The sequence below is a fragment of the Oncorhynchus masou genome, chromosome 17 (assembly GCF_036934945.1).
Source record: "Oncorhynchus masou masou isolate Uvic2021 chromosome 17, UVic_Omas_1.1, whole genome shotgun sequence".
Classification (NCBI taxonomy): Eukaryota; Metazoa; Chordata; class Actinopteri; order Salmoniformes; family Salmonidae; genus Oncorhynchus; species Oncorhynchus masou.
The window spans coordinates 6,157,166-6,183,502 of NC_088228.1; the positions used below are offsets into that span (position 1 = coordinate 6,157,166).

Sequence of the window (26,337 nt, forward strand, 5' to 3'; positions counted from 1 at the left end):
ATTTAGTTCCAACTCTCCCTCTGATAGGGTTAGAAGTCTGCCAACTTCTGTCATGGTAGTAGCAGAATTCCAACACTAATCCCTCTGATAGGGTTAGGGTTACTCTCACAAGCACGTGTTTTGCTCCAACTCTCCCTCTGATAGGGTTAGAATGTCCCAATCAAAATGGTAGTAGCTAGTCAAAAGTTTGGACAACTCTCCCATTGATAGGGTTTTCCCTTTATTTGGTAGTAGTTTCCAACTGTCCCTCTGATAGTGAAGTTAGGGGTTCCCTAACACATATGGAATCATGTAGTCCAACTCTCCTCTGTTAAAGAGGTTCCCTCTACAAAGCTCCAACTCTCCCTCTGATATTATGGGTTCCCTCTTGGCATTTTCTCGTAGCTTCACCTCCCTTTTCCAGGTCTAGGGTTAGATTCCCTCTACATATGTAGAGCTCCAACTCTCCTGGTTAGCTTAGAGGTTCCCTACATGGTAGTAGCATCCAACTCTCCCTCTCCTCTGATATGGGTTAGGGGTTCCCTCTACATGGTAGTAGCTCCAACTCTCCCTCTGATAGGGTTATTATTGGTTCCCTCTTAGTATGGTAGTAGTTCCAACCTCCCTCCTCTGATAGGGTTAGAGGTTCCCTCTTGACATGGTAGTAGCATTTATTTGGGCTCCAACTCTTCCTCTTATAGGGTTATTCCTGAAAGTCTACATGGTAGTAGCTCCAACTCTCCCTCTGATAGGGTTAGGGGTTCCCATCTACATGTAGTAGCTTCAACTCAAACCTCTGATCAGGACAGCTCTGGGTCAATCACCACCTTCCGGAGACACCTGAAACCCCACCTTTCAAGGAATACCTAGGATAGGATAAAGTTCCTTTCCTGTTAAATGATTTAGATGCACTATTGTAAAGTGGCTGTTCCACTGGATGTCAGAAGGTCTTCACCAATTTGTAAGTCGGTCCTCTGGATAGAGCGTCTGCTAAATGACTTAAATGTAATGTAAATGATAGGGTTAGGGGTTCCCTCTACATGGTCGTAGGTCTTCCTTTCCTGTGGCTGACAACAGTTTCATCAAACCACAGCAGAGGTAACTCTGGGTCTCCCTCTGATAGGGTTAGGGGTTCCTTTCTACATGGTCGGTCCTCATGACAACTTCCCTCTGATAGGGTTAGAGGTTTCCCTTTTCTGTAGTAGTTCCAACTCTCCCTCTGATAGACAGTTTCCCTCATACATGGTAGTAGCAGTAGCTCCAACTCTCCCTCTGATAGGGTTATGACAGACAGTTCCCTCTACATGGTAGTAGGTCCAACTCTCCCTCTGATAGGGTTAGGGGTTCCTCATGATGGTAGTTTCAACTCTCCCTCTGATAGGGTTAGGGTTCCCTCTACATGTTAGTAGTTCCAACTCTCCCTCTGATAGGGTTAGAGGTTCCTCTACATGGTAGTAGCAGTATCTCCAACTTCCCTCTGTAGGGTTAGGGTTCCCTCTACATGGTAGTAGCTCCAACTCTCCCTCTGATAGGGTTAGGGTTCCCTCTACATGGTAGTAGCAATGTAGCTCCAACTCTCCCTCTGATAGGGTTAGGGGTTCCCTCTACATGGTCGTAGCTCCAACTCTCCCTCTGATAGGGTTAGAGGTTCCCTCTACATGGTAGTAGCTCCAACTCCCTCTGATAGGGTTAGGGTTTCTCATACATGGTAGTAGCTCCAACTCTCCCTCTGATAGGGTTAGGGGTTCCCTCTTACATGGTCGTAGCTCCAACTCTCCCTCTGATAGGGTTAGGGGTTCCCTCTACATGGTAGTAGCTCCAACTCTCCCTCTGATAGGGTTAGGGGTACTCTTGGTAGTAGTTCCAACTCTCCCTCTGATAGGGTTAGATTTCCCTTTAACATTTTCGTACTACATGAGTTCAGTCCAACTCTCCCTCTGATAGGGTTAGGGTTCCCTCTGAATGGTAGTGCTCCAACTCTCCCTCTGATAGGGTTATGGGATTCCCTTTACATGGTAGTAGTTCCAACTCTCCCTCTGATAGGGTTAGAAGTTCCTCTTTACATGGTAGTAGCAGTAGCTCCAACTGTCCCTCTGATAGTGTTAGGGGTTCCCAGGGTCTGTACATGGTTGTAGCTCCAACTCTCCCTCTGATAGGGTTAGGGGTTCCCTCTACATGGTAGTAGTTCCAACTCTCCCTCTGATAGGGTTTGGGGTTCCCTCACATGGTAGTAGCTCCAACTCTCCCTCTGATAGGGTTAGGGGTTCCCTCTTCTGGTAGTAGCTCCAAGTCTCCCTCTGATAGGGTTAGGGTTCCCTGCATACATTAGTAGCTCCAACTCTCCCTCTGATAGGGTTAGGGTTCCTTCTTTCAGACATGGTAGTAGCTCCAATCTCCCTCTGATAGGGTTAGGGGCTCCCTCTACATGGTAGTTGCTCCAACTCTCCCTCTGATAGGGTTAGGGGCTCCCTCTTCATGACCACTAGCAGTAGTTCCAACTCTCCCTCTGATAGGGGTTAGGGGTTCCCCCCTCTGCATGGTAGTAGCTCCAACTCTCCCTCTGATAGGGTTAGGGGTTCCCTCTTCATGGTAGTAGCAGTAGTTCCAACTCTCCCTCTGATAGGGTTAGGGGTTCCCTCTACATGGTAGTAGCTCCAACTCTCCCTCTGATAGGGTTAGAGGTTCCCGCTACATGGTAGTAGCTCCAACTCTCCCTCTGATAGGGTTAGAGGTTCCCTCTACATGGTAGTAGCTCCAACTCTCACTCTGATAGGGTTAGGGGTTCCCTCTACATGGTAGTAGTTCCAACTCTCCCTCTGATAGGGTTAGAGGTTCCCTCTACTGTAGATGGAATACTAGCCATATAGCTTATGGCTATCCATATTTCTGATCCTCTCAGATCTACAGGTGCGCATTTTAGTAATTTAGCAGAGGACACTGAGTTTGGACATTTTTATGGAGGATGAATGTTCCTTTTTCCATCGTCTGAAAAGTCGGTATAGCCGATCTGCCAACTTCTGTCTGTAGATTCCGGAGAATTTGGGCTACACACTAATGTGACCCCTCTGTGTAAAGGTGATACTCTCACAAACACGTGTTTTGCTCCAGGACAACCACAGGCCTCACAAGACTCGTCTGAATGTACCAATCAAAACCCAGTACCAGTCAAAAGTTTGGACACACCTCCTCATTCAAGGGATTTTCTTTATTTGTACTAGTTTCTACATTGTAGATTAATAGTGAAGGCATCAGAACTATGAAATAACACATATGGAATCATGTAGTAACCAAAAAAGTGTTCAACAAATTCTTCAAAGTAGCCACCCATTGCCTTGATTATAGCTTTACACACTCTTGGCATTTTCTCAAACCAGCTTCACCTGGAATGCTTTTCCAGCAGTCTTGAGGGAATTCCAAAACATATGCTGAACACTTGACAAAACTGCTGTTTGCAGTTGTTTTATACATGAGGAGATCATCTACTCTGCGTCACACAAAGACATTGCATCAGACCAAAGGACAGATTTCTACCGGTCTAATGTCCATTGCTCATGTCTCTTGGCCCAATCAAGTCTCTTCTTATTATTGGTGCCCTTTAGTAGTGGTTTCTTTGCAGTAATTCGACCATGAAGGCCTGATTCACGTAGTCTCCTCTGAACAGTTGATGTTGAGATGTGTCTGTTACTTGAACTCTGTGAAGCATTTATTTGGGCTGACATTTCTGAGGCTGGTGAATCTAATGAATGTATCCTCTGCAGCAGAGGTAACTCTGGGTCTTCCTTCCTGTGGTGGTCCTCATGAGAGACAGTTTCATCATACCACAGCAGAGGTAGCTCTGGGTCTTCCTTTTCTGTGGCGGTCCTCATGACAGACAGTTTCATCATACCACAGCAGAGGTAGCTCTGGGTCTTCCTTTTCTGTGGCGGTCCTCATGAGAGATAGTTTCATCATACCACAGCAGAGGATCCATCCCTTCCTTTCCTGTGGCCCACTCCTCATGACAGACAGTTTCATCATAGCGCTTGATGGTTTCTGCCCACTGCCTTGAAGAAACTTTATCCATTCTTGATATTTTCCGTATTGACTGATCCCCACTTCATGTCTTAAAGTAATGATGGACTTTCCCCTTCTCTTTGCTTTTTGAGCTGTTCTTTTCATAATATGGTACTTTTACCAAATAGGGCTCTCTTCTGTATACCACCCCTACCTTGTCACAACACAAATGATTGGCTCAAACGCATTAAGAAGGAAAGAAATTCCATAAATTAACTTTTAACAAGGCACACCTGTTAATTGCAATGCATTCCAGGTGACGACCTCATGAAGCTGGTTGAGAGAATGCCAAGAGAGTGCAAAGCTGTCATCAAAGCAAAGGGTGGCTACTTTGAAGAATCTCAAATATAAAATATATTTAGATTTATTTAACACTTTTGGTTACTACATGAGTTCATTTGTGTTATTTCATAGTTTTGATGACAATGTAGAAAATAGTAAAAATAAAGAAAAACCTTGAATGAGTAGGTGTCCAAACTTTTGACTGGTACTGTACATGGAGATTGTTTACATGACAAAAATGTATTTTATTTAACCAGTTAAGATCAAGTTCTTATTTACATTCATCCACCCCACTTCCAAACCCAGATGATGCTGGGCCAATTGTGCACCCCCTTCTGGGGCTCCCAATCACGGCTGGTTGTGATACAGCCTGGAATCCCTCCAGGGTCTGTAATGACGCCTCTAGCACTGAGATGCAGTGCCTTAAACCTCAAATTAGAAGGTGTCTTAAACTTCAAAGTCAAATAGCAACTTTTTCCTTGGTATGACTTTCTTAAAACAATTATACATAGCTGAGTAGTACCAATGTTTGTTTTGAATTAGGAGACAGCTGGCAATGCTTCTGTGAAGGAGGACACACATTCGTCACTCAGCAGTATATGCTTTTTTTCATCTTGGAACCATTTTGAAATGGACTACAGTTATTTTTATACCGTTCTGGAAGATTTCTTCTGTATTTTTCCATTCCAGTTAATTAAAATGGGGTTTATTAGAGCTGCATGCTTTCAGAGAGGAAAAATAACAAACATATGTATCTTCTCTTCTTTCAGACATCTCATTTCCACTAATGTCGAGGCCAGTGGGTCGAGCTTTCATTCCCATTTCCCGTGTCTGGGTGTGTTTGTGTGTTGGAGTGGAAGATCTCCCCCTTCCCACACTCATTCTCAGAACACTTCTCCAGATCCTCTCTGCTTTACAGACCACTAGCAAGGCTCCATCGTTCAAAAGTCATCTGAAGTGGTTTCTCTTTTCTCTTCCCCTCTGCTGTGGGGCAAAGTCAGTGTTTTCAGACCAGATGTTTAAATATTTTTTTCTTAATATTTTTATGATGTTTTTGGATTTTCATAAAGAACCCCAATGCCTCTATAGGAAGAAAGGCTTAGGGTTAGCCAGAACAGGATGACTCAATATTCACAGCCGCAATAAATCAGACCCCTTCAAAGGGATAGTTCATCCATCAAATGTACCTCTAATTCATCCTATCTCTCACTTTCCCATGGTCTAATCCATCCCCACTTCCCTTTTATTCTCTTCCTCTTCTCATTCTCCATCCCCACTGTACCTCATTATTCATCCAGTCTCTCACTTTCCCATGGTCCATGGCCCTTTGCTCTTCTCATTCATCCATCTCATAATGCTTTATTCAGTTTACCTTTGTAGGCCTAACTCACTGGTTTATTCCATTCATCCACCATTCCTATCTACTTTTCATCCAAACAAATCCTTCTCAAAGATCCATCCTTTGGCACCTTCTCACTTGGAATCGTCTCATCTCATCCAGAGTTCACTCTGTGTTCTTCTCATTCATCCATCGTGAGGTAAACTTTTTTAAGGGAGTCACCCATTTCTTTCATAGATCCACTGAGTTTTGCACAAGAGATCCATCCCAGTAAGATTTATTCAATTCCCAGTAGAGTGTTCCTGGGTTTTTCCATCCCCAGGATAAAGGATTTCATTCATCCATCTATTCCCTTCTGATTCTGGGGATCCTCCGATCCATGACTTCCCTAAAAATCAGGGATCCCCATTCTGTATTTTGCAGCTTAGGTGGAACCATCAGACACATTCATCCATCCCCCTCCCCTTTCCTCATCCACAGGAGGAAAATAGGATGTATCCTCTTCCCTCAGGGCCATCGAGATGTATCCAATAGGAGAGACAGAGAGAGAGAGAGTCTCATTCATCCATCCCCAGAGGATTTTGGGATCCAGCTGCCTTGTTGATCGAGGTCCATTCATATGGGTTTTCCATTCATAGATCCATTCCAACCTGCAGTGGTTTATCCATCCCCAACAATGTAAAAGAAAGATAATTCAATCTGGTATCCCCAATTTGAAAAGTCTGATTTATCCATCCCCAAACAGTCCTTTCACCATGTGACCCCCTCCCTTCTTTGTAGGCATGCTCCATCCCACCATACTCACTCATTCATCCATTCAAGTTCTTCTTAAATTTAATCTTTGCTTTCAAACGTTGCATTTTTTCCCACTAATGAACATCAATTGACAAAAGTCATATTTCCCACTTCCCCCTTCCATTCAATCAAGAGGCAGACATCCATTCCCACTGCCCCTTCATTATCCATTCAAAACTAACATTTGCATTCAAAACTTTTTGCAGTTGTTTTATCCATAGTTGATGTAAACTAGTCACTTGTGAAATGCACTCATCTTGCTTGCTCCTATTTAGTATTTTTTTCACCATCCCCACTTCCCCCTTCTCATAGCATATTTATTTGGGGGCCCTTCTCATTCATCCATCCCACTGACGTTCTTATTCCTCCCCTACTCAGATCCCAGTCTCCTTCGGATGGCTTTCATCCATCTGTCCTGTTGCCTCATTCATTAATCCATCCCTCTTCCCCCTTCTCATTCATCCATCCCCACTTCCCCTTCTCATTCATCCATCCCCACTTCCCCTTCTCATTCATCCATCCCCACTTTTCATCCATCCCCCCTTCTCATTCATCCATCCCCCTTCCTTCTTCTTATTCATCCATCCCCACTTCCCCTTCTCATTCATCCATCCCCACTTCCCCCTTCTCATTCATCCATCCCCACTTCCCTCTTCTCATTCATCCATCCCCACCTCCCATCTCATCCATCCATCCCCCTTCCCTCTTCTTATTTATCCATCCACACTTCCCCCTTCTCATTCATCCATCCCCACTTTCCCCTTCTCATTCATCCATCCCCACTTCCCCCTTCTCATTCATCCATCCCCACTTTCCCCTTCTCATTCATCCATCCTCCCTTTCCCCTTCTCATTCATCCATCCCCACTTCCCTCTTCTCATTCATCCATCCCCACTTCCCCCTTCTCATTCATCCATCCCCACTTTCCCCTTCTCATTCATCCATCCTCCCTCCCTCTTTTCATTCATCCACACCTTTCCTCTTCTCATTCATCCATCCCCCCACCTTCTTCTTATTCATCCATCCCCACTTCCCCCGTCTCATTCATCCATCCCCACTTCCCTCTTCTCATTCATCCATCCCCACTTCCCCCTTCTCATTCATCCATCCCCACTTTCCCCTTCTCATTCATCCATCCCCACTTCCCCCTTCTCATTCATCCATCCCCACTAACCCGTCTCATTCATCCATCCCCACTTCCCCCTTCTCATTCATCCATCCCCACTTCCCCTTCTCATTCATCCATCCCCACTTCCCTCTTCTCATTCATCCATCCCCACTTCCCCCTTCTCATTCATCCATCCCCACTTCCCCCTACCCTTCTCTTTCATCCATCCCCACTTCCCCCTTCTCATTCATCCATCCCCACTTCCCCCTTCTCATTCATCCATCCCCCCACCTTCTTCTTATTCATCCATCCTCCCTCCCTCTTTTCATTCATCCCCACTTCCCCCTTCTCATTCATCCATCCCCACTTCCCCCTTCTCATTTATCCATCCCCACTTCCCCCTTCTCATTCATCCATCCCCACTTCCCCCTTCTCATTCATCCATCCCCACTTCCCCCTTCTCATTCATCCATCCCCACTTCCCCCTTCTCATTTATCCATCCCCACTTCCCCCTTCTCATTCATCCATCCCCACTTCCCATCCCCCTTCTCATTCATCCATCCCCACTTCCCCCTTCTCATTCATCCATCCCCACTTTCCCTTCTCATTCATCCATCCCCACTTCCCTCTTCTTCATTCATCCATTTTCATCCATCCCCCTTCCCCCTTCTCATTCATCCATCCCCCATCCATCCCTCTTCTTATACATCCACCCCCCCCTCTTCCCTTTCTTCCATCCCCCTCTCCCAGACAAACTAGCAGCTCGCTGGCAGGCCCTTCGTCTTTCTTCAGCGAGCCTGCCGAGGCTGCTGCCATTTGCTGTGTGGCCGCCAGCGGGGCACCTTGCTCTAATTAAAATGCCCTCTGTGCTTCTCATGCGAGGCAGGCCGGTCCTCGCTGGCTGCCGGAGCTCTTGGGGTTCTTCTTGCAATTCTCTCTCTCTCTCTCTCATTATCTCATTATCTCTCTCTCTCTCATTATCTCTCTTTCTCTCTCTCTCTCTGTGTGTGTGCAAGTAAGATCGGAAACACTGTAGACATCGACACGAGTTCCAGTTCATCAACTTGCTACCTGGAGTGCATTCACTGTGCCCTGGTTCACTCCCCCTACTGGATCAAACTCTGCCCTGGTTCACTCTCCCTACTGGATCAAACTCTGCCCTGGTTCACTCCCCCTACTGGATCAAACTCTGCCCTGGTTCACTCTCCCTACTGGATCAAACTCTGCCCTGGTTCACTCCCCCTACTGGATCAAACTCTGCCCTGGTTCACTCCCCCTACTGGATCAAACTCTGCCCTGGTTCACTCCCCTTACTGGATCAAACTCTGCCCTGGTTCACTCCCCCTACTGGATCCAACTCTGCCCTGGTTCACTCCCCCTACTGGATCAAACTCTGCCCTGGTTCACTCCCAGTACTGGATCCAACTCTGCCCTGGTTCACTCCCCCTACTGGATCAAACTCTGCCCTGGTTCACTCCCCCTACTGGATCAAACTCTTCCCTGGTTCACTCCCCCTACTGGATCAAACTCTGCCCTGGTTCACTCTCCCTACTGGATCCAACTCTGCCTTGGTTCACTCCCCCTACTGGATCAAACTCTGCCCTGGTTCACTCCCTACTGGATCAAACTCTGCCCTGGTTCACTCCCCCTACTGGATCAAACTCTGCCCTGGTTCACTCCCCCTACTGGATCAAACTCTGCCCTGGTTCACTCCCCGTACTGGATCCAACTCTGCCCTGGTTCACTCCCCCTACTGGATCAAACTCTGCCCTGGTTCACTCCCCCTACTGGATCAAACTCTGCCCTGGTTCACTCCCCCTACTGGATCAAACTCTGCCCTGGTTCACTCCCCGTACTGGATCCAACTCTGCCCTGGTTCACTCCCCCTACTGGATCAAACTCTGCCCTGGTTCACTCCCCCTACTGGATCAAAATCTGCCCTGGTTCACTCCCCGTACTGGATCCAACTCTGCCCTGGTTCACTCCCCTACTGGATCAAACTCTGCCCTGGTTCACTCCCCCTACTGGATCAAACTCTGCCCTGGTTCACTCCCCCTACTGGATCAAACTCTGCCCTGGTTCACTCCCCGTACTGGATCCAACTCTGCCCTGGTTCACTCCCCCTACTGGATCAAACTCTGCCCTGGTTCACTCCCCCTACTGGATCAAAATCTGCCCTGGTTCACTCCCCCTACTGGATCAAACTCTGCCCTGGTTCACTCCCCCTACTGGATCAAACTCTGCCCTGGTTCACTCCCCCTACTGGATCAAACTCTGCCCTGGTTCACTCCCCATACTGGATCAAATTCTGCCCTGGTTCACTCTCCCTACTGTACTAATGTACAAAATGTATTATACAAAATTCACAAATTCAAAAGCACAAAGGCAGAGTCATGTCGTAAGTGTAAAACTAATGCCTTCTGGGAGTGAAGTCCTAAAGTTATGTGCAGAGTTAGAAAGATGGCTGTCAGATGTTTTACACTGTACGTTTAATTTTAATCTGCATATTTCAAGGGTACGGTGATATACCCAAATGGTTGGACCATACTTTTCTCATCAATCAATTAAAGAAAAAAAATACTTAATTGGACATCAAATTATCCTCCATCATTAACTTCTTATGGGCAGGTGGGACATCCGGTGAAATTGCAGAGTGCGAAATTTAAACTACAGAATTATATTTAACTTTCATAAAATCACAAGTGTAATACATTAAGATAAAGCTTAACTTCTTGTTAATCCAACCGCTGTGTCAGATTTCAAAAAGGCTTTATGGCGAAAGCACACCATGCGATTATCTGAGGACAGCGCCCCGCATACAAAAGCATGAAAACATATTTCAACCAGGCAGGTGTGCCATGAAAGTCAGAAATAGTGATATAATGAATGCCTTGCCTTTGATCTTCTTCTGTTGGCACTCCAAAAGGTCCCAAATACATCACAAATGGTCCTTTTGTTTGATAATATCCTTCTTTATATCCATAAAAACACAGTTTTGCTGGCACGCTTCAGTCAATTTAATTTTACCTTTATTTTACTAGGCAAGTCAGTTAAGAACAAATTCTTATTTCCAATGACGGCCTAGGAACAGTGGATTAACTGCCCGTTCAGGGGCAGAACAACAGATTTGTACCCTGTCAGCTCGGGGATTCAAACTTACAACCTTTTGCTTACTATTCCAACACTCTAACCACTAGGCTACCCTGCCATCAATAACCCACCCAGTTTCCCTCCATCAATATGCATACAAAATTAATCCCAAACGTTACTAATAAACTTTTCCAAACAAGTCAAACAACGTTTATAATCAAGCCTTAGGTACCCTAATACGGAAATAAACGATAAAATTTAAGACTGAGAAACGTTATTGTCTTTACCGGCGGAAAAATACCAAAGAACGCGCTCTCTTCCACGCGCTTGGAAACACTACAGCCAAAATGGGAGCCACCTAGAAAAACTACCATTTCTGGCTCATTTTTCCAAAAACCAGCATGAAACTCTTTCTAAAGACTGTTGACATCTAGTGGAAGCCCTGGGAACTGCAACCTGGGAGGACGTGGCCTGATAATAAACATGACAGCCATTGAAAACAGTGGTAGGATGAACATTTGTTTTTTTTGGTGGGGGGGTTGGATGGTTTGTCCTCGGGGTTTCGCCTGCCATATCAGTTCTGTTATACTCACATACATACTTTTAACAGTTTTAGAAACTTTAGAGTGTTTTCTATCCAAATCTTCCATTTATATGCATATCCATCCTAGCTTCTGGGCAGTTTACTTTTTTTATGTGAAAGGTTGGGCATTAAGTACCCGCCAACGTCATGTTTAGTGTCAAACTTATTCCACAGAGGGATGAGTGTCTGCGGGTTTAAACACAACTTTTTTATTGATGAATTAAGGTCGCTAGTTGGTTGCCTAGGTCTTAATTGAAAGGAAAAACCAAAAACCCGGCAGACACTAGGTCCTCCACGGAATGAGTTTGACAGCCCTGATCTAGTGGGTCTATGACTGAGGAATGTTAAGTTGTTTGTTTTCTTTGTATACAGATATGTTTTGTTCTGTCTGAAAACCAAAATAAAAGTACATATTTTTAAATATACAACGCTTAGTGTGCTTTAAAAAAAGAAAAAGAAAAGAGGAAAAGCTGAAGGCAGGGCAATTGCATGTTGAGAACAGGATAAAGCTAATAGAAATCAGACGTCACTTCTGAGACGGGTCATTTCCCTCCAAGAGCTTGCTTTTCCATTGTGACATCACCAAACAGTCAATTTGTTTCTTATGAGAACAGTATGTTTCTAGGATACAGGTCTCTCCTACTAGCCTGTTAGCCTTGGTGCTGTGGTGAGTCTCCTACTAGCCTGTTAGCCTTGGTGCCGTGGTGATTCTCCTACTAGCCTGTTAGCCTTGGTGCCGTGGTGAGTCTCCTACTAGCCTGTTAGCCTTGGTGCCGTGGTGAGTCTCCTACTAGCCTGTTAGCCTTGGTGCCGTGGTGATTCTCCTACTAGCCTGTTAGCCTTGGTGCTGTGGTGAGTCTCCTACTAGCCTGTTAGCCTTGGTGCTGTGGTGAGTCTCCTACTAGCCTGTTAGCCAGGGTGCTGTGGTGAGTCTCCTACTAGCCTGTTAGCCTTGGTGCTGTGGTGAGTCTCCTACTAGCCTGTTAGCCTTGGTGCTGTGGTGAGTCTCCTACTAGCCTGTTAGCCTTGGTGCTGTGGTGAGTCTCCTACTAGCCTGTTAGCCTTGGTGCTGTGGTGAGTCTCCTACTAGCCTGTTAGCCAGGGTGCTGTGGTGAGTCTCCTACTAGCCTGTTAGCCAGGGTGCTGTGGTGAGTCTCCTACTAGCCTGTTAGCCAGGGTGCTGTGGTGAGTCTCCTACTAGCCTGTTAGCCAGGGTGCTGTGGTGAGTCTCCTACTAGCCTGTTAGCCAGGGTGCTGTGGTGAGTCTCCTACTAGCCTGTTAGCCAGGGTGCTGTGGTGAGTCTCCTACTAGCCTGTTAGCCTTGGTGCTGTGGTGAGTCTCCTACTAGCCTGTTAGCCAGGGTGCTGTGGTGATTCTCCTACTAGCCTGTTAGCCCGGGTGTGGTGGTGAGTCAGGTTACCATAGAAACCAATGGGTCAAGCCTGTGTGAATAATGACCTGTGAAATCACTGTCTGTTTCTCTTTATGCAAAACATATGAAGCATTTCTAGTGAAACTCAATAGGCTATTAGGCCTCTGAATTTCTTTTTAGAGTTGCCGAGAAAAGTGATCATGATTGTCAGAGCTGGAGGTATGTCAGAAGGGTAGCTTTGAATTTTGTTCAAAGACACCAGAGAGAGAGAGAGAGAGAGAGAGAGAGAGAGAGAGAGAGAGAGAGAGAGAGAGAGAGAGAGAGAGAGAGAGAGAGAGAGAGAGAGAGAGAGAGAGAGAGAGAGAGAGAGAGAGAGAGAGAGAGAGAGAGAGAGAGAGAGAGAGAGAGAGAGAGAGAGAGAGAGAGAGAGAGAGAGAGAGAGAGAGAGAGAGAGAGAGAGAGATGAACAGAGATGAAGTGAGTGAGAGAGAGCAAGAGAGGGGGAAACGCCAAACATACGTGGACTATCCTGTTATGGATAGGGACCCTTTTAGAAATTATAAAGCACCAAACAGAGAGAACAATATCGGGCGGCTGGGTAGCCTAGTGGTTAAAGCATTGGACTAGTAACCGGAAGGTTGCAAGTTCAAATCCCCGAGCTGACAAGGTATATATCTGTCATTCTGCCCCTGAACAGGCAGTTAACACACTGTTCCTAGGCTGTCATTGAAAATAAGAATTTGTTCTTAACTGACTTGCCTAGTTAAATAAAGGAATAAATAAATAGTGTTTTAGTTCCTATATACACTGTAGTAGGTCGAAAGTTAGTGTGACGTCCTAGGTCTGTAAGAATGACATGTCCTTCGTGCCAATTCTCTGTCCGTTCTCCCTAAATACACTTCTTCATCTCCTTTTGTAGATTAAAGGATTAACCCTTTAAAGGAAACACGGCTGTCGGCAGAAAGGAGTGGAAAAAGTCCCTCTGTGGCCCATGCCCATCACTTCTGCTGACCACACACCTCCATGGAAACTTGTTGAAAGTCAACAACAGGCTTTTGACCTCTTCTTAACTCACCTTCACGAGGACTCGAGGAGCCCACCGAATAATTGTGTGGCTTTGGCCCCCGCGCTCAAGACATCTCATTTTCGACTTTCAAACGAGGGGGGAAAGATTCTTTCCAGACTTCAACAATGGGTTCAGTATGTGAGATAAACTTGCAATCTCAGTTGCTTCTCGTATTTTTGGAGTAATTACCGTTAATGCTCTCGTGAGATGAAAGAGTCCATATTTCTTTGCTCCATTTTCATTGAGTGCTCTAATTGTAGATATAACACATGACAGGCATGATATTGTCCTTTATGTCTCAATCTTAAAGAGGTGGTTGGTCAACAGATGTATCGTTCTTACTTTTTAATGAGCTCAGAAGTACCTTCTTTTTTTGTTGTTGTTGACAAGTGTCATACAGTTTTGCTCTGTAAGCAACAACTTGGCTGACGCTCGTTGAAGGCTTTTCACAAGCACAGATCTAGGATATATGCTACCTTACCCTCGAACCAGATCCGGAACTTGACTATTGAGGGTTAAAATGATGAATGGTGAAAGGGCCACAGTGTAGCTAAAGGGCCACAGTGTAGCTAAAGGGCCACAGTCATCACACAGTGAACGGGCCACAGTCATCACACAGTGTAGCTAAAGGGCCACAGTCCTCACACAGTGAATTGGCCACAGTCCTCACACAGTGAAAGGGCCACAGTCATCACACAGTGAAAGGGCCACAGTCATCACACAGTGTAGCTAAAGGGCCACAGTCATCACACAGTGAACGGGCCACAGTCATCACACAGTGAACGGGCCACAGTCATCACACAGTGAACGGGCCACAGTCATCACACAGTGTAGCTAAAGGGCCACAGTCCTCACACAGTGAATTGGCCACAGTCCTCACACAGTGAAAGGGCCACAGTCATCACACAGTGAAAGGGCCACAGTCATCACACAGTGTAGCTAAAGGGCCACAGTCATCACACAGTGAACGGGCCACAGTCATCACACAGTGAACGGGCCACAGTCATCACACAGTGAACGGGCCACAGTCATCACACAGTGTAGCTAAAGGGCCACAGTCATCACACAGTGTAGCTAAAGGGCCACAGTCATCACACAGTGTAGCTAAAGGGCCACAGTGTAGCTAAAGGGCCACAGTCATCACACAGTGAATGGGCCACAGTCATCACACAGTGTAGCTAAAGGGCCACAGTGTAGCTAAAGGGCCACAGTCATCACACAGTGAACGGGCCACAGTCATCACACAGTGTAGCTAAAGGGCCACAGTCATCACACAGTGAACGGGCCACAGTCATCACACAGTGTAGCTAAAGGGTCACAGTGTAGCTAAAGGGCCACAGTCATCACACAGTGAACGGGCCACAGTCATCACACAGTGAAAGGGCCACAGTGTAGCTAAAGGGCCACAGTCATCACACAGTGAACGGGCCACAGTCATCACACAGTGAACGGGCCACAGTCCTCACACAGTGAAAGGGCCACAGTCATCACACAGTGAAAGGGCCACAGTCATCACACAGTGTAGCTAAAGGGCCACAGTCATCACACAGTGAACGGGCCACAGTCATCACACAGTGAACGGGACTCAGTCATCACACAGTGAACGGGCCATAGTCATCACACAGTGAACGGGCCACAGTCATCACACAGTGAAAGGGCCACAGTCATCACACAGTGAACGGGCCACAGTCATCACACAGTGTAGCTAAAGGGCCACAGTCATCACACAGTGAACGGGCCACAGTCATCACACAGTGAAAGGACCACAGTCATCACACAGTGTAGCTAAAGGGCCACAGTCATCACACAGTGAATGGGCCACAGTCATCACACAGTGTAGCTAAAGGGCCACAGTCATCACACAGTGTAGCTAAAGGGCCACAGTCATCACACAGTGAAAGGACCACAGTCATCACACAGTGTAGCTAAAGGGCCACAGTCATCACACAGTGTAGCTAAAGGGCCACAGTCGTCACACAGTGTAGCTAAAGGGCCACAGTCATCACACAGTGTAGCTAAAGGGCCACAGTCATCAGACAGTGTAGCTAAAGGGCCACAGTCATCACACAGTGAACGGGCCACAGTCATCACACAGTGAAAGGACCACAGTCATCACACAGTGTAGCTAAAGGGCCACAGTCATCACACAGTGTAGCTAAAGGGCCACAGTCATCACACAGTGTAGCTAAAGGGCCACAGTCATCACACAGTGTAACTAAAGGGCCACAGTCATCACACAGTGAAAGGGCCACAGTCATCACACAGTGAAAGGGCCACAGTCATCACACAGTGTAGCTAAAGGGCCACAGTCATCATACAGTGAACGGGCCACAGTCATCACACAGTGAACGGGCCACAGTCATCACACAGTGAACGGGCCACAGTCATCACACAGTGAACGGGCCACAGTCATCACACAGTAAACGGGCCACAGTCATCACACAGTGAAAGGGCCACAGTCATCACACAGTGAAAGGGCCACAGTCATCACACAGTGTAGCTAAAGGGCCACAGTCATCACACAGTGAAAGGGCCACAGTCATCACACAGTGTAGCTAAAGGGCCACAGTCATCACACAGTGAACGGGCCACAGTCATCGCACAGTGTAGCTAAAGGGCCACAGTCATCACACAGTGAACGGGCCACAGTCATCACACAGTGAACGGGCCACAGTCATCACACAGTGAACGGGCCACAGTCATCACACAGTGAAAGGGCCACAGTCATCACACAGTGTAGCTAAAGGGCCACAGTCATCACACAGTGTAGCTAAAGGGCCACAGTCATCACACAGTGTAGCTAAAGGGCCACAGTCATCACACAGTGAACGGGCCACAGTGTAGCTAAAGGGCCACAGTCATCACACAGTGTAGCTACAAACTATCTATACGGGGACAATGGTCGACTAGCCTCAGATTAAGTTGAGTGTTTGCAGGACTCCCACACCTTCCATGCTGGTTGAGAAAATGACATTCTTTGAATTCTCAACTGACGTCCTTTTGAGATCAGTAAAACTGGTTATTGTTTTTTTAAATACGGTTATATCTCAAAGGAGACGGCTTTTTCTCAAAATCACCTTTGGAGTATTCAAACCAATTGGGTTTGAGAAGGTCCAGTCCTGTTCTTGTCTTTAGCTGCCCCTATAAGCTGTGCTTGCGTCAAATGAGACCAAATAAAAACTCACTAATACTTAATAGGACCAAAACAATAGACGTGCGCCACAAAATTTCTTCTGTCAAAGTAGAAGATGTACAGTAGCTTATGTGTTTGATCAAGTTTTGTTTTCTTTCTCCACAATGTTTGATTAAGACTTTCCTCCTGGTCCATTGCAGCTAAATGACCTGTCCAGTCCACCCCTACTACGTCCTCTATTCATGATCAAAATGAAAGGACTGAAACAATGCAGTTGTTGGTTACAGTGTTGTTTCGGGTCATTTACTGAACTAACACAAGAGAATGTATCGCAGCGCGACACGGCACTTCTTGTTCGGCGTGGAATGATTGGCTTGGTTCAAGGAGAAGGTCACGCCAGTTCATTGGAGTATTCTTGTTCTATCTATGCCACGATTCTGGTGTTGGATTTGGTGGAATGAATCTTTATTCAAGATTGCAAAAAAAGATAGTTGTTGGTCTAATTAGAGAAAATAAAAAACATGTTGCTACTGAGGCCATTTTGTTAGTTTCAGTCTGGAGGAACTTGACATTTCGAGGGCATTTTGTCAGACGTTGTGCCTGTGTTCTTCATCAGAGTGTGGGGATAAACCTCAGAGGGGTCTGGAATACTAATCTCCAAGACAAAATGAAAAAGAGGGAAGATTTTGGTTCTTATTGCTGTGGCTATAATAGTATATTCACATAAATGGACCTTGGACTTGTTTTGAGGCTGGTGAACACCATGGTGTGTTTATGGTTGGTGAACACCATGGTGTGTTGAGAATGGCTTGAGGATAGCCTACTCCAATATCAAAAATAGCAAGTGGTCAAATTGCATGTACCTGCAGAAAAACATCCACCAAACATGTGACACGTAGAAAAAGTCCATGCGAGTGAAAACACTTTGTGCTTTCGCTAAAACCCTCGAAACACAAGTTGGTTGAGTTAATGTATTAGAAAGACATACTGACTGATAGAAAAGACAGACCGATGGACTGTAATTATAGTAATTATCAATCAGACACAGACTGTACAGACTGTAATTTATAGTACCTCAATCAGACAGACAGACTGAATTATAGTACAGAGACTGTAATTATAGTACCTCAATCAGACAGACAGACAGACAGACTGTAATTATAGTACCTCAATCAGACAGACAGACAGACAGTAATTATAGTACAGACAGACTGTAATTATAGTACCTCAATCAGACAGACAGACAGACAGACTGTAATTATAGTACCTCAATCAGACAGACAGACTCAGAGTAATTATAGTACCTCAATCAGACAGACAGACAGTAATTATAGTACCTCAATCAGACAGACAGACAGACTGTAATTATAGTACCTCAATCACACAGACAGGCAGACAGACAGTAATTATAGTACCTCAATCAGACACAGACAGTAATTATAGTACCTCAATCAGGCAGACAGACAGTAATTATAGTACCTCAATCAGACAGACAGACAGACAGACAGACTGTAATTATAGTACCTCAATCACACAGACAGGCAGACAGACAGTAATTATAGTACCTCAATCACACAGACAGGCAGACAGACAGTAATTATAGTACCTCAATCACACAGACAGGCAGACAGACAGTAATTATAGTACCTCAATCAGACAGACAGACAGACTGTAATTATAGTACCTCAATCAGAGACACAGACAATTATAGTTCAATCAGACAGACAGACAGACAGACAGACAGACAGACAGACTAAATAGTAACTCAATCAGACAGACAGACAGACTCTCAGACAGACAGACAGACTAATTATAGTACCTCAATCAGACAGACAGACAGACTGTAATTATAGTACCTCAATCAGTACAGACAGACAGACAGTAATTATAATCAGTAATTACCTCAATCAGACAGACAGACAGACAGTAATTATAGTACCTCAATCAGACAGACAGACAGACAGACAGACTGTAATTATAGTACCTCAATCAGACAGACAGACAGACTGTAATTATAGTACCTCAATCAGGCAGACAGACAGACAGTAATTATAGTACCTCAATCAGACCGACAGACAGTAATTATAGTACCTCAATCAGACAGACAGACAGACAGACAGACTGTAATTGTAGTACCTCAATCAGACAGACAGACAGTAAATATAGTACTTCAATCAGACAGACAGACAGACAGACTGTAATTGTAGTACCTCAATCAGACAGACAGACAGTAATTATAGTACCTCAATCAGACAGACAGACAGTAATTATAGTACCTCAATCAGGCAGACAGACAGACAGTAATTATAGTACCTCAATCAGACAGACGACAGACAGACAGACAGTAATTATAGTACCTCAATCAGACAGACAGACAGACAATTAGACAGACTGTAATTCAGTAGTACAGACAATCAGACAGACAGACAGTAATTATAGTACCTCAATCAGACAGACAGACAGTAAATTATAGTACCTCAATCAGGCAGACAGACAGACTGTAATTATAGTACCTCAATCAGACAGACACAGACAGTAGGCAGACAGACAGTAATTATAGTACCTCAATCAGACAGACAGTAATTATAGTACAGACAGACAGACAGTAATTATAGTACCTCAATCAGACAGACAGACAGTAATTATAGTACCTCAATCAGACAGACAGACAGACAGTAATTATAGTACCTCAATCAGACCGACAGTAATTATAGTACCTCAATCAGACAGACAGACAGACTGTAGACAGACAGACAGTAATTATAGTACCTCAATCAGACAGACAGACAGTAATTATAGTACCTCAATCAGACAGACAGACAGACTGTAATTATAGTACCTCAATCACACAGACAGGCAGACAGACAGTAATTATAGTACCTCAATCAGACAGACAGACAGACTGTAATTATAGTACCTCAATCAGACAGACAGACAGACAGACAGACAGACAGACAGTAATTATAGTACCTCAATCAGACAGACAGACAGACAGACAGACAGTAATTATAGTACCTCAATCAGACAGACAGACAGACAGTAATTATAGTACCTCAATCAGACAGACAGACAGACAGACAGACTGTAATTATAGAATCAGACACAGACAGTAATTATAGTACCTCAATCAGACACAGACTGTAATTATAGTACCTCAATCAGGCAGACAGGCAGACAGACAGTAATTATAGTACCTCAATCAGACAGACAGACAGACAGACAATTATAGTACCTCAATCAGGCAGACAGACAGCAGACAGACAGTAATTATAGTACCGCAATCAGACAGACAGTAATTATAATAACAGAGACAGACAGACAGACAGACAGACAGACAGTAATTATAGTACCTCAATCAGACAGACAGACAGACTGTAATTACAGTACCTCAATGAGACAGACAGACAGACAGACAGACAGACAGACAGACAGACAGACAGACAGACAGACAGACAGACAGACAGACAGACAGACAGTAATTATTGTACCTCAATCAGACAGACAGACAGACTGTAATTATAGTACCTCAATCAGACCGACAGACAGACTGTAATTATAGTACCTCAATCAGACAGACAGACAGACTGTAATTACAGTACCTCAATGAGACAGACAGAAAGACAGTAATTATAGTACCTCAATCAGACACAGACAGACAGACAATCAGACAGACAGACAATTATAGTACAATCAGACAGACAGACAGACAGACAGACAGACAGACCTCAGACAGACAGACAGACAGACAGTAATTATAGTACCTCAATCAGACAGACAGACTGTAATTATAGTACCTCAATGAGACAGACAGACAGACAGACAGACAGACAGTAATTATAGTACCTCAATCAGACAGACGTGGGGAGGGGGGGGGGGGCTATGCAAATAGTTTGGGAAGCCATTTGATTAGCTGTTCAGGAGTCTTATGGCTTGGGGGTAGAAGCTATTTAGGAGCCCCTTGGACCTAGACCTGGTGCTCCGGTACCGCTTGCCGTGCGGTAGCTGAGTGAACAGTCTATGACTGGGGTAGCTGGAGTCTTTGACAATTTTTAAAGCATTCCTCTGACACCGCCTAGTATAGAGGTCCTGGATAGCAGAAAGCTTAGCCCCGGTAATGTACTGGGCCGTACCCACTACCCTCTGTAGTGCCTTGCGGTCGGAGGCCGAGCAGTTGCCATACCAGGGAGTAATGCAACCCGTCAGGATGCTCTGTGCAGCTGTAGAACCTTTTGAGGATCTAAGGACCCATGCAAAATCTTTTCAGTCTCCTGATGGGGAATATGTTTGGTCGTGCCCTCTTCACGACTGTCTTGGTGTGCTTGGACCATGTTAGTTTGTTGGTGATGTGGACGACAAGGAACTTGAAGCTCTCAACCTGCTCCACTACAGCCCCGTTGATGAGAATGGGGGTGTGCTTGGTCCTAATTGTCTTGCAGTCCACAATCATCTCCTTTGTCTTGATCACGTTGAGGGAGAGGTTGTTGTCCTGGCACCACACGGTCAGGCCTCTGACCTCTTCCCTATAGTCTCATTGTTGTTGGTGAACAGGCCTACCACTGTTGTGTCATCAGCAAACTTAATGATGGTGTTGGAGTTGTGCCTGGCCATGTAGTCACGAGTGAACAGGGAGTACAGGAGGGGACTGAGCACGCACCCCTGAGGAGCCCCAGTGTTGGGGATCACCGTGGCGGATGTGTTGTTATCTACCCTTACCACCTAGGGGCGGCCTGTCAGGATGTCCAGGATCCAGTTGCAGAGGGAGGTGTTTAGTCCCAGGGTCCTTATCTTATTGATGAGCTTTGAGGGCACTATGGTGTTCAACGCTGAGCTGTAGTCAATGAACAGCATTCTCACATAGGTGTTCCTTTTGTCCAGGTGGGAAAGGGCAGTGTGGAGTGCGATTGAGATTGCATCATCTGTGGATCTGTTGGTATGGTATGCAAATTGGAGTGGGTCTAGGGTTTCTGGGATAAAGGTGTTGATGTGAGCCATGACCAGCCTTACAAAGCAGTTCATGGCTACAGACGTTAGTGCTATGGGTTAGTAGTCATTTAGGCAGGTTAACTTAGTGTTCTTGGGGCTTGAACATGTTGGTATTACAGACTCAGAAAGGGAGAGGTTGAAAATGTCAGTGAAGACATTTGCCAGTTGGTCAGCGCATGCTCGGAATACACGTCCTGGTAAACCGTCTGGCCCTGCGGCATTGTGAATGTTGAGCTGTTTGAAAGTCTTACTCACATCGGCTGCGGAGACCATGATCACAGTCTTCCAGAACAGCTGGTGCTCCCATGCATGTTTCAGTGTTACTTGCCTCGAAGCGAGCATCAATGTTATTTAGCTCGTCCGGTAGACTCGTGTCACTGGCCAGCTCGCAGCTGTGCTTCCCTTTGTAGTGTGTAAGAGTTTGCAAGCCCTGCCACATCCAATGAGCGTCGGAGCCGGTGTAGTACGATTTGATCTTAGTTCTGTATTGATGCTTTGCTTGTTTGTTGGTTCGTTGGAGGGCATAGCAGGATTTCTTATAAGCTTCCGGGTTGAAGTCCCACTCCCCGAAAGCGGCAGCTCTACCCTTTAGCTCTGTGCGAATGTTGCCTGTAACCCATGGCTTCTGGTTGGGGTGTGTATGTACAGTCACTGTGGGGATGACCTCCTCGATACACTTATTGATAAAGCCAGTGACTGATGTGGTGTAATCCTCAATGCCATTGGAAGAATCCCGGAACATATTCCAGTCAGTGCTCGCAAAGCAGTCCTGTAGTTTAGTATCTGACAGACAGATATTCAGATAGACAGACAGACAGACAGACAGACAGACAGACAGACAGACAGACAGACAGACAGACAGACAGACTGTAATTATAGTACCTCAATCAGACAGACAGACAGAAAATTCAGATTTATAGACATCTTTGGCATGACCATTTAAACAATGTATACCTAACCAAATTAGACATAACTCATCATTGAAGTCATTAGAGTTATGTAAGTGATCATTGGGGGAAAAGTACTTTCAAGGATGTCTTGTAACAGAGATAGACATGACTGTTGAAGGAACGCTGCAGAGTTCAGGCCCACGGCCATAATAGACGGACCTGTCTGTTTTCATACCTAATTTGCTGTAGTGCAAATTACCCAAACATGGTTTAAAAATGTAGAAAATAATTAATTTTGATTCATGGTTCGTAGGAAATAATTAATTTTGATTCATGGTTCGTAGGAAATAATTAATTTTGATTCATGGTTCGTAGGAAATAATTAATTTTGATTCATGGTTCGTAGGAAATAATTCATTTTGATTCATGGTTCGTAGGAAATAATTCATTTTGATTCATGGTTTGTAGGAAATAATTCATTTTGATTCATGGTTCGTAGGAAATAATTCATTTTGATTCATGGTTTGTAGAATATAATTCATTTTGATTCATGGTTTGTAGGAAATAATTCATTTTGATTCATGGTTCGTAGGAAATAATTCATTTTGATTCATGGTTTGTAGAATATAATTCATTTTGATTCATGGTTTGTAGGAAATAATTCATTTTGATTCATGGTTCGTAGGAAATAATTCATTTTGATTCATGGTTTGTAGAATATAATTCATTTTGATTCATGGTTTGTAGGAAATAATTGATTTTGATTCATGGTTCGTAGGAAATAATTCATTTTGATTCATGGTTTACATGGTCTACAGTGGTTATCTGGGTACAATGGATACAGCAGCCATCCTTGATGAAATCAGTGATTACACATTATGGGTGATTATTTAGTTTATTTGATGGTTGCAGTATGTTTTTTTCTTACTAAAGTCAGCCCTGCTGTCGAGGTCAACTCAGGGTGAGCACTGAAGAATTTCATGCCACAGAGAACAAAGAGAGTCATTCCTATTGGTCATCTGACAGTATGTTGTTTCACACACAGAGGCAACAATTAACCCACTCTCTCGCTCTCTCTCTCTTTCTTTCTCTCCTTCGCTCCCACCCAGATTCGGACCTGAGCATGCGGACATTGAGCACCCCCAGCCCTGCTCTCATCCTTCCTCCTCACCTCCACCCTCTCTCTCCTCTCCTCCCCCTGTCGGCCCCCTTCAACAGCTCCTCCTCCACCTCTTCCTCTGAGACGGTTGCCATGGTGCATGCCACCTCCCCTCCCCCTTTCTTCTCCGCCACCCACTCACGCCGCCGCGCCACCCGGGACCACCACCAGGGGGCATCGGTGCCCATCGACCTCTTGCCGGACCAAATCTTCCTGGACGTCTTTGCCCGCCTGCCCACCAACCAGCTGTGCCGTTGCGCCCGCGTCTGCCGCCGCTGGTACAACCTGGCGTGGGATCCCCGGCTGTGGCGGAGCATCCGGCTGACGGGGGACGTGCTCCACGTCGACCGGGCGTTGCGGGTACTGACGCGGCGCCTCTGCCAGGACACGCCCAACGTGTGCCTGATGCTGGAGACCCTTGTGGCGAGCGGGTGCCGGAGGTTGACGGACCGCGGTCTGCTCACGGTGGCCCAGTGCTGCCCCGAGCTGCGCCGCCTGGAGGTGGCGGGCTGCTATAACGTGTCCAATGACGCTGTGTTCGAGGTGGTGTCGCGCTGCCCCAACCTGGAGCATCTAGACGTTTCAGGTAAACATTTTTACATTGAACATTTGAATCATTTAGCAGACTTAATGTCAAGTGTATTCACTCGGTTCAGTAGGGAAAAAACCCTCACCACAAATCACAGTTATCACAAGTAGACCAATACCCGCAGTCAACAGAATTAGTGCCACAAAGACAAAACTGTGTGAAAGACAGAAAGGTACACTTAGCCTCCTCCTGCCTTCAAACAATAAATACAGTACATGCTGCTCAGAGATGTTATGGTGTCTAATGTATCTAAGGTGCCAACTCTCCTCTTGGAGAGGTAGTCTCCCATACAGAAATCATTATGGTGACTAATGTATCTAAGGTGCCAACTCTCCTCTTGGAGAGGTAGTCTCCCATACAGAAATCATTATGGTGACTAATGTATCTAAGGTGCCAACTCTCCTCTTGGAGAGGTAGTCTCCCATACAGCAAGGCCACCTCTATGCACTCATTTCCCCGGGTACAACTTGTGAGTTGTTATTTTAAAGAAGACAAAACCAGAGCAACCATGTGTAAGTAAGGTGGTACATTCCTAAAGTATGACCTATGACCTAGCTCTCCTGTTCTTCAGGAACCGGGGGCCGGCAGTAATGAATACTACTTCTGACTGTCCCCCCCCCCTCCCCCACGGCGTTATCTCTGTTTACATTACAACATGACGGACTTACAGGATCACCATGTTCTGGAATGTTCTTCTCTCATCTCTTCAAAGACCTACTCTTTGAATAATGCGTTCAGATGTTAGTATTATTTCCCATGCTGAAAACCTGACATGAGTCAAATGACTATTCTATGAAAGATTAGTCAAAAAGCAGTTAGGCTTATAACACAACCCTAATTTGACTAGCACTGTGAAAAAGGGCCTCTTTGAGTTAACACCATGTCCAAGTCAACCCAGCTTTGCAGACCTAGGGGAAATACATACTGTGTGTCGAATGTCATTATGTAATACTTTCAATCACTAGTTTTCCTGGCACAATGGAACGAACCAATGGAATACTCCTAAAAGTGCAAATCTCAAGATAAGTCCACCACAAATGTTACATGTATACCAGTATGTATTTGACCCTGCTGAGACAACCCGACAAACTTCCTATGTCCTCTGTGGTACAAGCTGTCCAGAGCCCAGTGTTGTTCTCCACAGTATTTCTCTCTCTACACTCTCACTGCATACTGAATGGAATGCGACTTCAGTCTCTTTCCTGGTGTTTTGTTTCCCACTTCCTGTGTCCTTCTTCCTGCCGGGGTAGATTGTTGCCGTCCCGGTGCGTGTCATAGGTCTGCTGGAGTTCCCTCTGTTGAAGGAATCTGGGTTCTGTTCATTAGGCCTCAAATGGAAGAAAAATGTTCAGAAACAAAGTGGAGTAACACATCTCAGATGTTTCCCCTCGATGCAAAACCATTCCATCCACTTCATAGCTTTCATACACTCCCCGAAAGGGAAGACCATCAACTAACCGATCTGGCAGCTCAGCACTTTCCCGAATGTTCAAACATCGTTCTTCTTGCTGTCTCAGAGCTGTCGTACCTTGCTTCCTTTTCCTCTCAACTGGGCATCCCACGTTTCAGTCTGCACAAGAGAGGTTATAGGAGGAAAGAAAGAGAAGCCTTTTAAAGGTGCTCAACTCAACATCATGTTTTTCGGGAAGGGATGGCCTGGTGAAAGAAGAAAGGCTGTCACAATTAAAAACATCCGGCATGTTTTCGTGGAAAAATTATGCAAAAAGCGTGGAACCAGAAAACCCAGACGTGTCCCCTACTATCCGTTGTGTTTTTACATTTAATTAGCCCCCCCCCCCTCTAAGAGGGAGCACCGTGCTGCTTTCCATTTGTAGATCAGTAGCAGATCTCAATGCTCATGACTTCTGGTTTTAATATCGCTCTGGGAATTAAAACACACAGGAGTAGAATGGT

The 26,337-nt window shown here is 45.4% G+C and overlaps 1 protein-coding gene across 1 annotated transcript in view; it reads left to right on the forward strand.

The window, feature by feature from the left end:
• Nucleotides 1-26,337, forward strand: part of fbxl7 (F-box and leucine-rich repeat protein 7) — a 71,802-nt gene that overhangs the window by 43,441 nt on the left and 2,024 nt on the right. The window contains exon 2 of the mRNA XM_064992094.1: nt 23,785-24,420. Within this exon, the coding sequence (XP_064848166.1) occupies nt 23,799-24,420 (622 nt within the window). The 5' untranslated portion in view covers nt 23,785-23,798. The remainder of the gene's footprint in view (nt 1-23,784; nt 24,421-26,337) is intronic.